Below are 16095 nucleotides of genomic sequence, written 5' to 3' on the forward strand. Positions count from 1 at the left end.
AGGTTATTAATGTCATAAATCAGAAGACAAAAAGACAAAGAAGCTGTCTAATTCTGGCACTGTTTCAATACACAGGAAATCACAGCAAGGCAATCCGCAAGTCTACAATTAAAATCCAAGAGATAGTAATCCAGAAATGGGTGAAGAACTTGGGTGAACCTGTGGTAGTTTCAGCACGTAAAACATACACTTTTCCTTAAATAAATTTTAATAAAAGTAGAAAAGTCATGGTCACACACACACACACACATACTCACTCCCATAGAGACCTAACAGGGCAATCTGACTGTTTGTCTGCCTGTATTGTTTGGAAGCTGAAATCCTCTAGAGATGCAGCTGTGATGGTGCACTTCAGCATAATACTCATCTCACATTTCAGTTTTGTTTCTCTCTCCGTTATCTCTCCAATAGGTGTTAGGTGGATCAGGGCATCTGTACACGTGCTTCACTTCCTGTCACTACTGCCCATGCCCCGCCTTCACTTTCTCTGTGCTTAGGAGGAATGAAAGTCTGATGGTGAGGTCACTTCCTCTTTCTGCTCTCACACCAACCACACAGCTGCATTCACAGACCCCCGAGACCCTCATCCTATTTCTTTTTTTTAAATATATATATATATATATATATATATATATATATACAGTGCAATGCATAAGTGAATACACCTATGCTAAAGTTGACTAAAAAGAGGAATAAAAAATCATATTTTGGAAATTGAACTTAATGCCTTAATTTAAAAAATTTGGAAAAATCCAACCTTTAAGGACACCAATTTTCTTTGCGAATGAATAATGTATCGTAAATAAATAAATGTTCTTCCTTAAAATACATGGTGCATAAGTGAGTACACCCCTATGTTAAATTCCCATAGAGGCAGGCAGATTTTTATTTTTAAGTATTTTTTTAATTTTTTTTTTAGGATACTATGCATCCTGATAAAGTTCCCTTGGCCTTTGGAATTAAAATAGCCCCACATCATCACATAGCCTTCACCATACCTAGAGATTGGCATGATTTTATTTCAGTTAGCCTAAAAGCTAGTTTGATTTGCATTGAGAGATGATCTTATGGAAAGTACCCCATGCCAATCTCTAGGTATGGTGAAGGCTATGTGATGATGTGGGGCTATTTTAATTCCAAAGGCCAAGGGAACTTTATCAGGATGCATAGTATCCTAAAAAAAAATAAAAAAAAATACTTAAAAATAAAAATCTGCCTGCCTCTATTGGAATTTAACACAGGGGTGTACTCACTTATGCACCATGTATTTTAAGGAAGAACATTTATTTATTTACGATACATTATTCATTCACAAAGAAAATTGGTGTCCTTAAAGGTTGGATTTTTCCAAATTTTTTAAATTAAGGCATTAAGTTCAATTTCCAAAATATGATTTTTTATTCCTCTTTTTAGTCAACTTTAGCATGGGTGTATTCACTTATGCATTGCACTGTATATATATATATATATATATATATATATATATATATATCTTTTCTGCTTGTAGGGCTGATATCAAACCATAAGCAATACGACTGATGGAAATGGATGTTAAAAAATAGTTGACAACTAATATTATTACCAATTAGTTGTCTAGTGATTGTTTAAAAAAAACATTTTGCACTTACATTATTTAACATGCATGTGAAAAGATATGGATTTTTTTTTATTATTAATTTGTTAAAATTGTTAATCAAAGTTAACAATTTGGTCATCAAATACATTTTTAGAATTCAGTTTCATTGGTGATAGAAAATATTCTTATTCTTATTCAATACAAATCAACAACACATATAATTCAACAGTAAACATGAACATACACTTATTATTATTAAAACAGACATCTAAAAAAATTTAAATGGAAACTACAATTGTGCACAATTCTGCAACCCACACACATTCACTTGACCTTGTTTAAAATCGTCACTGCTATGGGCACAAACAAATTCCTACAAGCCGCCTTCCTAGCTAAGATAGTTCTGAACAGGCAACCTGATGGAAGTAGATGAAAAGAATCATAAAGAGGGTGTGTGGAGTCTGTAATAATAGAAGCTGCTTTCCTCTTTAATGCCATATTATAAAGGTCTGAGAGGTGAAGCTGCGAGATCCCAGTAATCTTAGATGCCTGCTTAATAATTATTGATAATTTTTTCTTATTTTCAGCTGAAAGTAAGCTATACCAAGAAACAATGTTAAAGGCCATGACTGATTCCACAAGTGACTGATACACTGTTGTCAAAATGTCCTTTCTAGCATTAAATTTCCTTTCAACCATCTCAGAAGAAATAAATGCTCAATGTTGTGCAAAGGACAGTCGGCTGTCAATCACAGTACCTAAATATGTAAAGGATTCAACCTGTTCCAACTTCCTGTTCCCCTAACCTAAGTGGTTCAGAAAGAAAAAAAGAGATTTTGGATGGACAAAACCATCTCTTTGATTTTACTTGTATTCATCTTTAGGGAACTGTCATGGAACCAGCCAACCATGGATTCAACAAATTGTTTGTACATAATCAGGGACTGTTTATCTGTCATACAAGCCACCAAAGCCATGTCATCTGCGTATTTCAAAAGTGACATACCCTTAATTCCACACATGATTTTATTTGTGTATATGGAAAATAAAATGGGTGACAAGACACATCTTTGTGGAACCCCAGTATTAATAGTGATGCTACTAGATTTGTGGTCAAACATCCTAGTAGCAACTCTACTTTTTTATTCGCTTGCTTTCATTTTAAGCATCTTTTATCTAAAGGATACTCTCTTCTTCAGCTCCCTGTTGCTGTGGTTATTTCCAAGGGTTTTATTTGTTTTCTCTTCTCCACTGACTGTCTGTTTCAAAAGGAGACCCCAGTATCTGTTGTCACACAGTTGCATGTGCATCAGCCTGCTTTTGAGCCCAGGGGAAGGGAATGAGACTAAAATTAGTTCTCCAGTCTGAGAAAGAAAATCCAGAGACAACCCCAAAATGCACTGCTTCACTCTGATAGCATGACCTTCCTTTATTATCGAGCTGCAACAAAATATAAATGCATTTTATACCCATGTGATTGAGAGGAATGGTTTCCTTGTTTATTTATAGTCCTCTGTGTAATGCAATAGAGTTTAGTTGATGCGCTAGAAAACGTCTTAATGTGATAAACCTGCCTGCTCTGCCAAACCCCAGAAGAACATGATGTGGCATTCTCATCAGATGTGAGTTGGTGGGTTGGTGAGGCTCCATACCGGGGGTCTGGGGTGTAGGGGGAGATTCCAGGTGCAGTCAACATGAATGTCAATAATAATGAAAGCCAACTGTTCTTCATTGTATAATGCCGCCACGTTAATACATCCTGTTAAGTGCATGTTTTATTCCCCTTTCAGCTGTTTCATTGTCAATCCTCTTGTTTTGGGCGGCACTAATATTCTCCTTCATTGTGATCCTTGGACTGTTCATCCTGCTAATGCATTTTTAATGACTGCAGTGCCAGTGACTGTAAATTGAGAACAGATGGGTGCTTTGTGCATTTACTATCATTCAATACACACAATAAATATTAGTTTGAAACATATCTGACCTTGTGCCTATACAGTGTAATTCTTATATAACCAAACTGGTGTAAGAATAGTTCAGTTGTATAACCTCCATGTTTATGTCTGTTGAACCAAAACTCTTCTCTTACCATTATTTAGTGCCATTTTATTAAAATGTGTTTTCCATATCTGTGTTCTCTAGTGTAAGCACCTCCTGGCGGCCTGCTTGAGTCAGGCCATGGGTTTGTGCCAGCAGGAGCAGGTCTCAGATCAGCAGATGACCCACATTCTCTCAGGGCAAACTGAGGCCAGCACATAAATAGCTGATCCTGAAGTAGAGAGGGACTCTAATTCCATGCAGCAATTCAGGTATTTATAGTCATTATGGATGAGACTGGACTTTCTTGTAATTTGCCTATGAGATTAAAAGTTTGAAAATGGTTGTGTACTTGCATTAAAACCCAGTGTTTCTTATCGAAATATTATCTTTTGTAGATTATAAAAAAAAAAAAAAATGTTGTGAAAGTAAATAAATGAGTAAAGCTGAATCCTAAATAACAGATGTTTGTATGTGTGCGCAAAATATTTTATCTGTTGCCAGAGAATGTACAACTGTTCATTGAGCATGATTGCGTTTATTTTTGGAGTTTCCGTTTGTTTGAAGATTCTGCACTCTAGACTCTAGAGTCTCAGCAACAAACAATGAGACTGTGAGGCTCTGCTCTTTCAAATACTTTTCTTTTGGGGTTTTGTTCTTAGATAAGTTGTATTCATAAAATAAATGAACCATTTATTAAACTGTTGTGTTATATTTTGTCATGCATTCAAAAATGAAAATTAACTTTTTATATTTTTTTATGACAACCGTATTAAAAACTCTGTTGTTGTTGCTATTATTATTGTATTCACACTAATTGAAAAAGTCCAGAGAGTTTTTACAAATGTATAGACCTTATGTAGCTCCGCCCCTTTTCAGCGCTGCGCTCATTGTCTTTTGACTTCCGGTCTGTATTTTCACAGCGTTTTGCGTGTTTATTAATGAACGGCTCGTTTTAAAATCTTCCCGGTCGATTTACATTTGTTAAGTCATCTGCTTTAAACATTACAGTCCTCATGATAACTTTCGTTAACTTTACATTAAGTAAATCCACTTAAAAAGCGAATTACTCCTGGACAGAAATGCCATATAAATATACAGAGCGACCGCAAAACGGAAGTTAAAAGACAATTTTCCAAAGATGGCGGCGCCCTTGTTTCTCTGGTGCATAAGGTCTATACACTCTTAACTATTTCTGTTGGCAGCAGAGCATGGAGCAACATCAATTTGGAGACTAAAGGGTTTGCTTGTAAGTTAGTAGTTTTTTTTTCTCATTATAGGGATTTTGGCTGCGTTTACACTGGCACAAAAAATCCGATCTTTTACTCACATCTGACACAGATTGGAATTTATTGCACACGTGTAAAACCAAAAATCCGCACGAGATCCGATTTTTTTGCATCCAGTCTGAGCCACTTCCAAATGTGGTTTTAAATCGGATACATTTCCGATATCTGGACATCCGACACGCATGTCCCCTTTTAGTTCCAAGCCACCACAAGGCAAGGATGACACATTTAATCATAAAGATAACTTTTTAATGTTGTATTATGAGGCCGACGCATAATGCGCATGCTTACAGCTTTTTATTGAGATGGGAAAGAAATTGCGCAAACACAGAAACATTCAGGAGCTGGTTTTCAACCTCTGCCCGTGACTTTTATATCAAGCTTCACTATTAGGATACTCTCTCGCTCTCTCGCTCTCTCGCTCTCTCTCTCGCTCTCTCGCTGGTTAATTCATTCGAATTCATTAAAAAATATATTAAAGGGCTACTTTATTTCACTTCAGAATTCTAGATCTGAGCTGTAGATAAACAAAAATTATTTCTGGACTGTATGTCTGTTCCGTCACATTTTGCGCTGCAAAACATTCATGAGTCATGACAGCTGTTATTTTGTCCATGCTGGCAAATAATCATGACCACCGGACATGAATTATATAAATGATTTTAATAGCACGGCCATTCAAAACCAGGGTCTACCATGTGCATAGTAAAATGATCACCAAAAATCGTTTTTGGCGGGAATTAATGTAAACACAGATATCGGATAACAGTCCTGTCTAAAGTGAATGTAAACAGACGGGCCAAAAAAACGGATATGGTGAAAAGGTCGGATCTGTGCATTAAGACTTGCAGTATAAATGCAGCCTTTTTTTTACAAAAAGGAATAGAAAAAATTAAATTGTTAACGTCTGTTTCACACTGGATGCGCAAGCTGACCGGAGGCAGCACGCTTTCATATTTGTAGTTTTTTCCGCATGTAGTTAAACCGCAAGTTGGTACTAAAAATACAGACAAGTATTGTCCATTCTTTCAGGTTTTTCAGGTGTTCTCCTCTGACATCTGTCATGTGGTTTGATTTATGATGGGCAGCATACTCTGCTGCGATTCAACCAGGTGCTGCGCGGTTCAGCATGTAGAAAATGTATGCCAAAATATCCCAGTAATGGTTATTGCCAAATACGTCAATCAGAGCCTGAGTCTGCACAAAAGTGATCCTGAGGTGGAGCCGCAGCATCAATATCCTGCTCATATTCCCGCTCCCGCAGACTCAGTCACAAGCACAACTGTCAATCATGACATTACACCCCGTTTTTATAGCATCAAAAAACTAAACCAAACTTATTGGGTAAACGATCAATTGAACATACGTCTGCGTATGAACTTACTAAAATGACAAAGTGTGTTTTTTTAGTTTATTTTTTTTAAATGTAATTGGATTTTTTAATTGGGTTTACATTTGATTACATGGAGAGGGCAGGGTTACTGCATACCCATACTGCAGCCAGGCACCAGGGGGCGATCCAAATGGTTTGGCTTTACTTTTCAGGATTTGTGTGGCACACTTGGATGCATCCTTTTCTACTGTCCCACACACCTGGTTGAAGGCTATAAACATGCTGTATATATTGTAACGATATTAGCTCAAAGGGGAAATATTAATAATAATCCATAATTACTAATTATGATTAATTATTAATATTTGGGTCAGTTAATTAGATTACCTTTGAGGTAAGCCAATTAATATTACAATCAATTAATCAGTTCCAATGAACTCTTTGATTATTCATTTATTCTAAGAAAAGTGTATCTTTCATGGTCACTGAAAAATAATTATTCCTTAGCATGTACAGTGCTTAGAGCATGTAACAAGATCAGGATCGTAAAAGGGACTTTGTATGCAAGCAGAGACACTTAGAAACCACATCCATATTGTGCACAAGTTTTATTAACTAACTCACAAACATAACTGACACAAAACAAACAAACAAACATACATACATTCATCCATACATACATACATAGGTAAAGTGGTGAGTGTTATGGAACCGGAAGCAGGAAATAGAACTATGGAACAAGATCTATTTCAGTAAGAAAAGAACCATCAGCTGATCATTTTCAGAGCACCTCATTAAATTTATACTTGCATGGTCAGTTGCGATCGTGGACAGTTCTTGAAGTGGTTGAAAAATGAGTCCGTTGGTGGGTCCGTGAGGGTCAAAAGTCATGGTGCAAGTTGCCATTGTGTGGTTCCGACACTGTTGTTGGTCGGAGCTTGCATGGTGGCTTCGAGCACATGGCTGTGGTGAGTCGAAGCCTGCTGTCCTGGCCTGCTGAGTGCACGCTGGGCGGTGCGGCCTCCTGAAGTGCCGAGAAGGCAAGGAGTTGATCGTTGGACGGTGCGGTGATGCAGTTTGCAGTTTTGCATGAAAGCATGGCAGGCAGTGCCCAGGGCCCTGGGCCCCAGTGGGGGGAGGGGGTCCCCCACCCCCCCAGTAACAGCGGAAGCAGTGTTGTAGTGTTGTAGGATGAGAAGCGCTGAGAGAGAGGCAGAGAAGCGCTGAGAGAGAGGCCGCACTAACGGAACGGCCTTTTAAAGCTTAACAAAAGGCACGCCTTGCAGGTGGTCTTAAACCAATCAGAAAAAGGGAATTTCTGGCGGGAGTTTCCTTTTTGTGGGAGATTTACGACGCTGTCTCAAGTACTATTTTCTGTTCATTAATACTCAGATAGATATAACGAAGCCACACTGCATTCTAAGAGAAGGTGATGTACATCAAAGTGTGAGTCATTAAATGAGGAGTAATTAGATAGGAGACATGATACAGGTAAAGTTACATTGACCATTGGTGGTGTAATAAAATACATAGTATCAAAAGATCAAGTATCGAACAGATAATAGTATTAAAAGACACAACACACGACAGTAAATCATTCACAAAATGTTCTGGAATGCATGTTAATTTCATGTTAGTCAGTTCATCAATAAATTAATGCAGGAGAGTCTGTTCTAGCATTGCAGCAGAGGCTCTGTCCGCATTGCTAAAAGTCATAAAACTCCTTATCTGATCGTCGTCCGGGTAACTAAGACCAACTTGTCCTGTGTGGGGGATGGGACGCAGATCCCAGAGAAGTTTGAAAGTTTTTATGGTACATGTACCAAATGTGTGTCTGATTTGGTCTCTGTTGATTTAAAAATCTTTCTTTCCCCTGTTGTTTAATTTCATGGAAGCAGACACCAGTGATTTTGCCAAGAGATCTCTTATTTATTTGGGTTATAAAACATAGGAGGAAGAGACAATGGACCAAGCTAAGGTCTAATTCAGCTTCTCAGTCACCTTCTCTACATTTCCATCTCTTCCTGCTTTTCGGACAGAAGGGCTTGGTTTTTATAGCCAACATCTCGTCATCTCTCTGCCATGGACAAAGACTATCAGTTATTGTATATGTTGACCAGAAAACTGCATTATCAGGAAAACACATGATGTGAAACACATGATTATAATGTAACTAAAACAGTACATCACCAGAGAAACATGTGGTTCCCATTAACAATGTATCTCCTTATGCTATGCTTGGTGAAAACACTGCACATACATTTCAGTCTAACTCCAACAAACTCAAAGTCTCACAAAGTCTCTCCTCCATGATTCACAAAATACAACTGATTACAAATGATTATAAATGTATATAAAAATTATAACACAGATACATAATACTACCGATTAATAATACTACTGATTATGAATATTAATAAAAAGTAATAATAATACTAAAAACAACATTAAACGATGAAATTTGAGTCTTCAGTCCCTCCTCTGGAACTACGTCAGTAAGTTCCACACCAATACTCCATCAGTGGCCACCTAATGAAGTGATAGTGAAGGAAGTACAAACAGACCAAGACCTAGACATAGAGACAGAAGAATAGAAACAGAAAAGGAGAGAAACAAAACAAAACAAAACAAAGAACAAAAAAACAAAGAACCCAACCCATGTCATGTCCCCGCATACTATGTGTCATTTAACATCTATGTGTATGCATTTAAAAATGAACCCCAATCATCTAAGAAAAGAAAAGCTAATAAGTCTTCTGCCAGTGCCTTGACTCGTTAATTACTTAACTCCTCAAGTTCCTGGCCAAAACAACAAACTAAAATAAACGTTGATGTTAAAGGATCCTATCCCTTGGGGTTGAAAATCAGTAAGCGGGTGTTCATTGTCTGTGAGGTTGTGTTTTGTATGTAGTGTAGCATGTGTAAAATCTTCTATTTCACACAGAATTTCCCATTCTTGGTTCTATCAATATGTCTTATATCGAGAATAACTTACAACCATCTCTAATCAATGTCAATGAACTTGATTCCTGAAATGGAAGCAGAGAAATAATTAAACATCACTTCTTTATTCCCAATCTTAAAACTAACGCATGAACAGTACTCAATCTCAGACCATAAGCCGTCATTATCATGTTCATTCACTAAGCAAGGTTTAACTTGTGACTAATGATACCACTTGCATCAGTTGTTAAGAGTATCTCATATGATCTCTACTATCTCTAGACTCTAAACCTTTCCTAGCAATAATTTTGACCATAACAAAACTGCCTAACTCAGGAATGTGTGGAATATCAGTAGTGGTGTGTTTTCATCCATTGCTGTTGAGCTTCTCGCACTTTCTTATTATTGTCTTTGGTAGCTTTGTCCAGCATTGTGAGATAATGTCGTAACTTCTCTTGGACCAAAGTATAATCTCCTCCTGTTCCCGCAGGTAGCGAAGCATCAAGAGGTAGAATCATTGCTCCTCCAGTCATCAGTTACACATAATTCCCTCAATGAGCTGACAAACTTGTGCTTCTGTCCACGTCTTCCCTTGAGAGGTTTCATCATGGTTTTGCAAACTGACTTGTTTAAATGATGGACCTTGACCTTCTGCTCCACCTCCTTTAGCCCAACAATCTTTTATTGAGTGGCCACGCTTTCCACAGTTGGTGCAGAAAATCATCCTCTTCTTTGTGTCCATATTGTATTGAGCTGTTGCCACTCCTCTTCGATTTGGCTTGTTTCCTTCTTCCTTGTTTGATCTCGTAGCCATCTCTAAGCGGCCAGCCCATTGCATAATTTGGTCAAATGTCTCACCTGGGTTGACTCCAAGTGATAAAGCTTGTTGGTATTTTGTGCTAAGTCCATCCACAAGTGTGTCAGTGAACTGTACATCATCTCTGTCTGGTTGTTTCTTAGCACAGAGAGCCCATCTCTCGTAAGCATTCCACTTACGCAGAGCATATTCATCTGGAGATTCATCATCCTTTTGCTTAATCAATGTCACTAATGTGAAAGGAATTTTACCGCTTCCCAAGATTTCTTGGATTTCTTTTCGAAACACATCTAATACTTGCCAAAGACCCAGGGGTCGTCCCTGGTCATCAACCCACAAATTTATCCATTGGGCTGTGGTTATCGAAGCTGGCAAGCGTTCCCATCTGTCTCTTGGGATTTTAGCTTTCACAATGGTGTGTATGTCTTTTAATGTCATTTGATGTGCTTCAACCAGAGAATCTAATTCTCTCCAAAACTCTGTGTTTGGATCTTGTCTCTTCAGAGGAGGCAAGGCTGTGAGAATGGCTTGACGTTCTCCTGGTGTGAATGGTCTCTCTTCTGTCATCATTTCAGATTGTAAGTCTTCCCTTTTAACAACAGGTGAAGAAAATTCAGGACCGATCTTGTCGACTGTGATCATGTCATCATCTCTCGTCTCATCACCCCAGTCGGATCCATAATTGCGAGCTGGTGTACATCGTAGCATGTCTCTGTTTGGCTGGGCTGATTTAGATCTTGTTATTATTGGAGCTGCTTGTACAGATGCAATATACATTTTGTCAACTGGACTTCCATTTAATCATAAAGCTTGAGGCTGTGTCAGAGGTTTAGATGAACTTGTATATTGATCAGGCAAAGCTGGATAAATTGGGTTGTAAGGAGGAGGCGTTACTGTGGCTGCGGATTTCACTGGTGCTTGTGAATATTTCCTTTCAGCTTCAGTTATTATTTTTGTCCAATCTGGATCAAACGAATCATCACTGGTTGTATCTTCTCCATCTGAACATTTAATAGACATGATTTTGTTCAACTTATTAAATGCTTCAATTTGAGGCTTCATTGCTTCAGCAAGTGGAACTGGACCGCCATTTATATCGCAACAAATTCCACCTTGTCTCACAATCCAATGAGCCGCCAAAATTGGGAATGCTTTGGATTTTATCTTGTCTTTTTGGGACTCAAACCAGCTAAACTGCACATCAATAGGTGCATTAATGTCCAGTCCTTTTTTCAAAAGCTTAGCTTGTTTCTTGCTCTTTCTTTCAAGATACCAAGCCGAAATTGTTCTGCTATTAAAGTCACTTTCTGCCATTTTGCAAAGTTACTTCGTGCTGCTCAGAACAGCAGGGATGTGTGTGTCTGTGAGTGTGTTTCTCTAAGGGTGGGGCTATGGTACTCTGCTTCTCTCTCGCTCTCTCTGTATATTATGTGTGTGCGCTCAGAACTGCAAGCCTATGTATGTGTGTGTATGCATATGTGCATGTATGTATGTGTGTGTGTGTCAGAGGCTACCCTTCTTCTCTCTCTCTCTCCCTCCCTTCTCCAAACTACAGTATATGTGTGTGTGTGAAGGTATGGAGCAAATTCTAAGGGAGGGGCTGCCTCACTCTCTTTCCCTCTCTTTCACTTCACAGAACAAAAGAAAATTTTATAGAAAAGTTAACTTCAATGTTTTTCAGTATTTTGTTTAGTTTCCAATTAACTTGAAACAGTTTTTTATAATTTTTTAAAATATTTGTGGATTTTTCCTCAGATTAATTTCTTGTTTTCTTTTTCCTTTTTTTTCTTTCTTTAAGCTTACTCGGATCAGTATCCTCAAATATTTGAACAGCTTTACGGTCAAAGTTGGAATGCACGCGATCCTAACTATTTTAACTCGTATTACTCCAGCGTGTTAATGTTTTAGAGTTTTTCCCTGCCATCGTTTTAAACAGACTCGCCACACTTAACCGCTCATGTCAATCGAGCTTTGCTTGTGTTTCACCTCCTCGCCTCGAGTACGAATCTTCCGTGATGGGTATACTTTAGAGATTACTCTGCCATCGTTTTAAACAGTCTCGCCATATCCCTCACCAAACAGTGAACCAGCAAATAATAGTTTTACCGTCTTACAGCTAATTCTCCCAAATTTTTGACTAGATGGTCTTTTTTCTAAAAAAGATCCTTCTCAATCCCAGCATATCAAATAACTTTAGAGGTTTACTTTTCAGAGAACTTAAATAAGCCAAATTAAATTGAATTATTTTTATTTTTTATATATATATTTTTTTACTATGTCTTATACTCACTGGCAAAATCAAAGGTTCCTTAAACACAGTTCTTTTTAGCAGTTACAGTCATTGTCTCTAATCATCAGGCAGACTTAGAACTTTTATATAAAGGAAAAAGTCTTACCTTGAGACAAATTATTTCTGGATATACTATCCTGTTCGTGACGCCAAATTGTTGATTTAAAAATCTTTCTTTCCCCTGTTGTTTAATTTCATGGAAGCAGACACCAGTGATTTTGCCAAGAGATCTCTTATTTATTTGGGTTATAAAACACAGGAGGAAGAGACAATGGACCAAGCTAAGGTCTAATTCAGCTTCTCAGTCACCTTCTCTACATTTCCATCTCTTCCTGCTTTTCGGACAGAAGGGCTTGGTTTTTATAGCCAACATCTCGTCATCTCTCTGCCATGGACAAAGACTATCAGTTATTGTATATGTTGACCAGAAAACTGCATTATCAGGAAAACACATGATGTGAAACACATGATTATAATGTAACTAAAACAGTACATCACCAGAGAAACATGTGGTTCCCATTAACAATGTATCTCCTTATGCTATGCTTGGTGAAAACACTGCACATACATTTCAGTCTAACTCCAACAAACTCAAAGTCTCACAAAGTCTCTCCTCCATGATTCACAAAATACAATTGATTACAAATGATTATAAATGTATATAAAAATTATAACACAGATACATAATACTACCGATTAATAATACTACTGATTATGAATATTAATAAAAAGTAATAATAATACTAAAAACAACATTAAACGATGAAATTTGAGTCTTCAGTCTCATTCGTTACAATATATAGTTTACATGATAAAAGTAATCTTAAAGTTAAGATAGGCTATACCTCTAGTTCGAATCAAATAGGGGCAGTCGTGGCCTAATTGTGCCAGACTGGTAACCCGAAGGGTTTGATTTTCAATACCAGCAAGGTGCCCTTGAGCAACCTAACCCCCAATCACTCCCTGGGCGTCAGTAAAAATGGCTGCCCACTGCACTGGGTGTGTGAGTTCACTACTTGCTACTCCTAATGTGTGTGCGCTAACTGATGGGTTAAATGCAGAGGACAAATTCTGATTATGGGTTACATTACGTGGTCTTTACAACAAAACAAAAAAATTGTAAACCAGCCTTTGATGTTTTGGCCAAAAACTCCTGACAGTGATGTTTTTATGTATCTTTTATTTATTTTTTCACAGCGCTTAATGTCATATGGTGATTGTGAAACATGAAACACCTCTCATATGATTTTATGGTGAAATTTGTTATTTTTCGTGTTACCTCGGGTGTATTTTGAACATGAACAATGTACTGTGCCTTTACTTCAGATTAAGCGGTGCAGCAAATATAGACTTGATCGCGGCACTGCCGCTTCTGCTCCTGCTATGCTCTGTCTTGGCATGCAGTGTGAATGCTCTAATCCAGGGGTGTCCAAACTCGGTCCTGGAGGGCACCTGTCATGCAGAGTTTAGTTCCAACTTGCCTCAACACATCTTCCTGTAAGTTTTTAGTATGCCTTTTAAGACATTGATTAGCTGGTTCAGGTGTGTTTGGAGCTAAACTCTGCAGGACAGTGGCCCTTGAAGACAAAAAATGTACTGTTTAACGTTATTTTTTAGTATTATTTTTCTTTATTAATTTTCATAATGTATTTTATGAGTCATTTTCTTTACAAGAAAAGGAATGTTTCAACTGATGCAAATGTACCACTATTGTATACACCGAGGGATAGTGGACTATAGCAGGTGTAAGCATGAGGTATACGTTTCATTTTTAAATATAAGCAACACGTTTTGCTCCCTTACAAGGAATTTGTAAGTCCCAGAGGGGTGTATTTAAGCTCAATCCTTACTGTACCACCCCAGAGAAACATAAAGGCATGAGGGCGTGAGAGGAAGGAGAAACGCAGACAAACCATTTACAGCTGACATGATGAGGTGAGGGAATAGAGAAATGGGGAACAGAAAAACTGGAATGAAGACCACCTCGCATGTAGCCTTATTCGTCTATGCTTGTTTCTCTCTGTCTGACACATGTATACAAATAATAAATAAGAGATCTCTTGGCAAAGTAACTGTTGTAGCTTCCGTGATTCAACCATAATGGGGTTGGAGCAGGATTGGTCCTCCAGGAGCAGGATTGGACACCCCTGCTCTAATCTGTTAACATGGGCGCTGGAAAAATATGCACTGCTTACGCGTCCAGTGTGAAACCGCGCCAATGAAGAGCTGCCCATTACTGCTGGTCTAGGATTAGTTTTTTCTGTAATAATAGCCTATTAGCAAAACAGATTTGATGTTTCCGCGCTTGAGAGCGTCAAAAGCTTCTATTTACATCGTGTTTTGCAGCGTTGACTAATGTAGCCAATCACAAACATTTATTGATGTTTTTTTTTCCAGTGCTTAGTTCTGCACACTCGCACATCCTCTTGTTATAAGTTAACTTATTAAAAAACAGGTGTAGACATTATGTAGGCTAAATAAGAGATTCATTTTGCAGTCAGGTTCATTAACTATAGCGTAACTTTTTAAGACTGTGATGAATTGAGATGTGACAGTTTTTTTGTGATTATAAAGGGAGTGTTTTTCTTTCGAGGCAATATATCCATTAAGAATTTGAATTTGCTACATTAAATTTATTATTAGAATTGGTGCCATGCCAAATCATGCATACAGTATATGCTTACTTTACTGTTCAAATTATAGTGGTTTGTGAACGTAGACACTTTAATAACAAATTATTTATCTGGAGCTTTTATCCTGGGATGTGTAAGTTCTTGTTAGGCTACACGTAACTTGAAAATACTTCATGACATTCTATTTAAATGTGTTTTAAAGAAGGAAGCACATCTAGCCTAAGGAGTTTGTTCATGCTCCATCTTTACAAAAAGGGAACTTATTTAGTGTAAGTTAAAGGAAAAGTTTGCATTGCTCATTGAAATGCAAAAAAAATGGAACAAGAAAGAGGAAGCGAAAGATACAGAAATATATCAGGTGAAATGTATATCCATGCGATGACGTCTTGCCACGTCACTCCACCGATGCTGTTACTGTAAATGTCAATTTCACTTTCCATGTTTTGCAGGAGTGCCATATTGTCTAGAAAATATTACTTCCATCATATTTAACTGATGGAAGTAATGGAAAATGCCAATGGAAATTGGAAACCTATATTGTATTGCGTACAATCTACAACCTGCAGTACTTGACAATGACACTGTCTTCTGCTGGCAGAAAATGTAACAATCAATGTACTGGCAGAAACAACATTTCCTTTTGTATATTGATTCTGCACATTTACTTATGGTAGCAGAACTTCTTTCAAGATGTAGATAAACTAGTTATTTTAGAGTCTTCTATGCTTAGTTTTTTTCCCCCCTGTGTGTTTGAGACAAGAAATTGAGAATGTGGTATTTTATAACGAGATAATGAGTAGGTCAAACTTTATATTAGGTGTCTTTACTACAGAAAAATTGTTAGGTACAATGTACTTATGTGTTCAGGTTGTTCTATTGAGGTGGAATACGGGTAAGATTAGGGACAGGTTTGGTGAAATGGGTATGTTTAAGGGTGGGTTAAAGGGTAAGGGAAGTGTCAACAGTGTAATTATAGATGTAAGTACAGAAATTAATAATAGCTGTAATTACATGCAGTTATTTTTTAATTACAAGTACAATGTAAAAATGTGTATGTACACAACAAGTGCATTGCATTGTAATGATTAATTAAAAGTTTAATACATAGTAGTTAAAGACACTTACTATAGTGGGACAAATATAATTAATTTTGATTTGGGGAACTAAAATATGGTAA

General features: G+C 37.4%; 1 protein-coding gene across 2 annotated transcripts in view; it reads left to right on the forward strand.

Moving 5' to 3' along the window:
* zswim7 (zinc finger, SWIM-type containing 7) overlaps nt 1-16095 on the forward strand; it is a 92936-nt gene that overhangs the window by 56421 nt on the left and 20420 nt on the right. The window contains exons 5-6 of one of the 2 annotated variants that reach the window (XR_014627866.1): nt 412-516; nt 3719-3885. Coding sequence is in view for 1 of the 2 variants with exons in the window: in XM_084412884.1 (XP_084269010.1) it covers nt 412-516; nt 3719-3835 (222 nt within the window). In the remaining variant the exon portion in view is untranslated. Of the gene's footprint in view, nt 1-411; nt 517-3718; nt 4315-16095 lie in introns of those variants that run through there. The other variant, XM_084412884.1, reaches the window with a different exon arrangement.

This window comes from Rutilus rutilus, assembly GCF_951802725.1.
Source record: "Rutilus rutilus genome assembly, chromosome: 7".
In the NCBI taxonomy this organism is placed as follows: Eukaryota; Metazoa; Chordata; class Actinopteri; order Cypriniformes; family Leuciscidae; genus Rutilus; species Rutilus rutilus.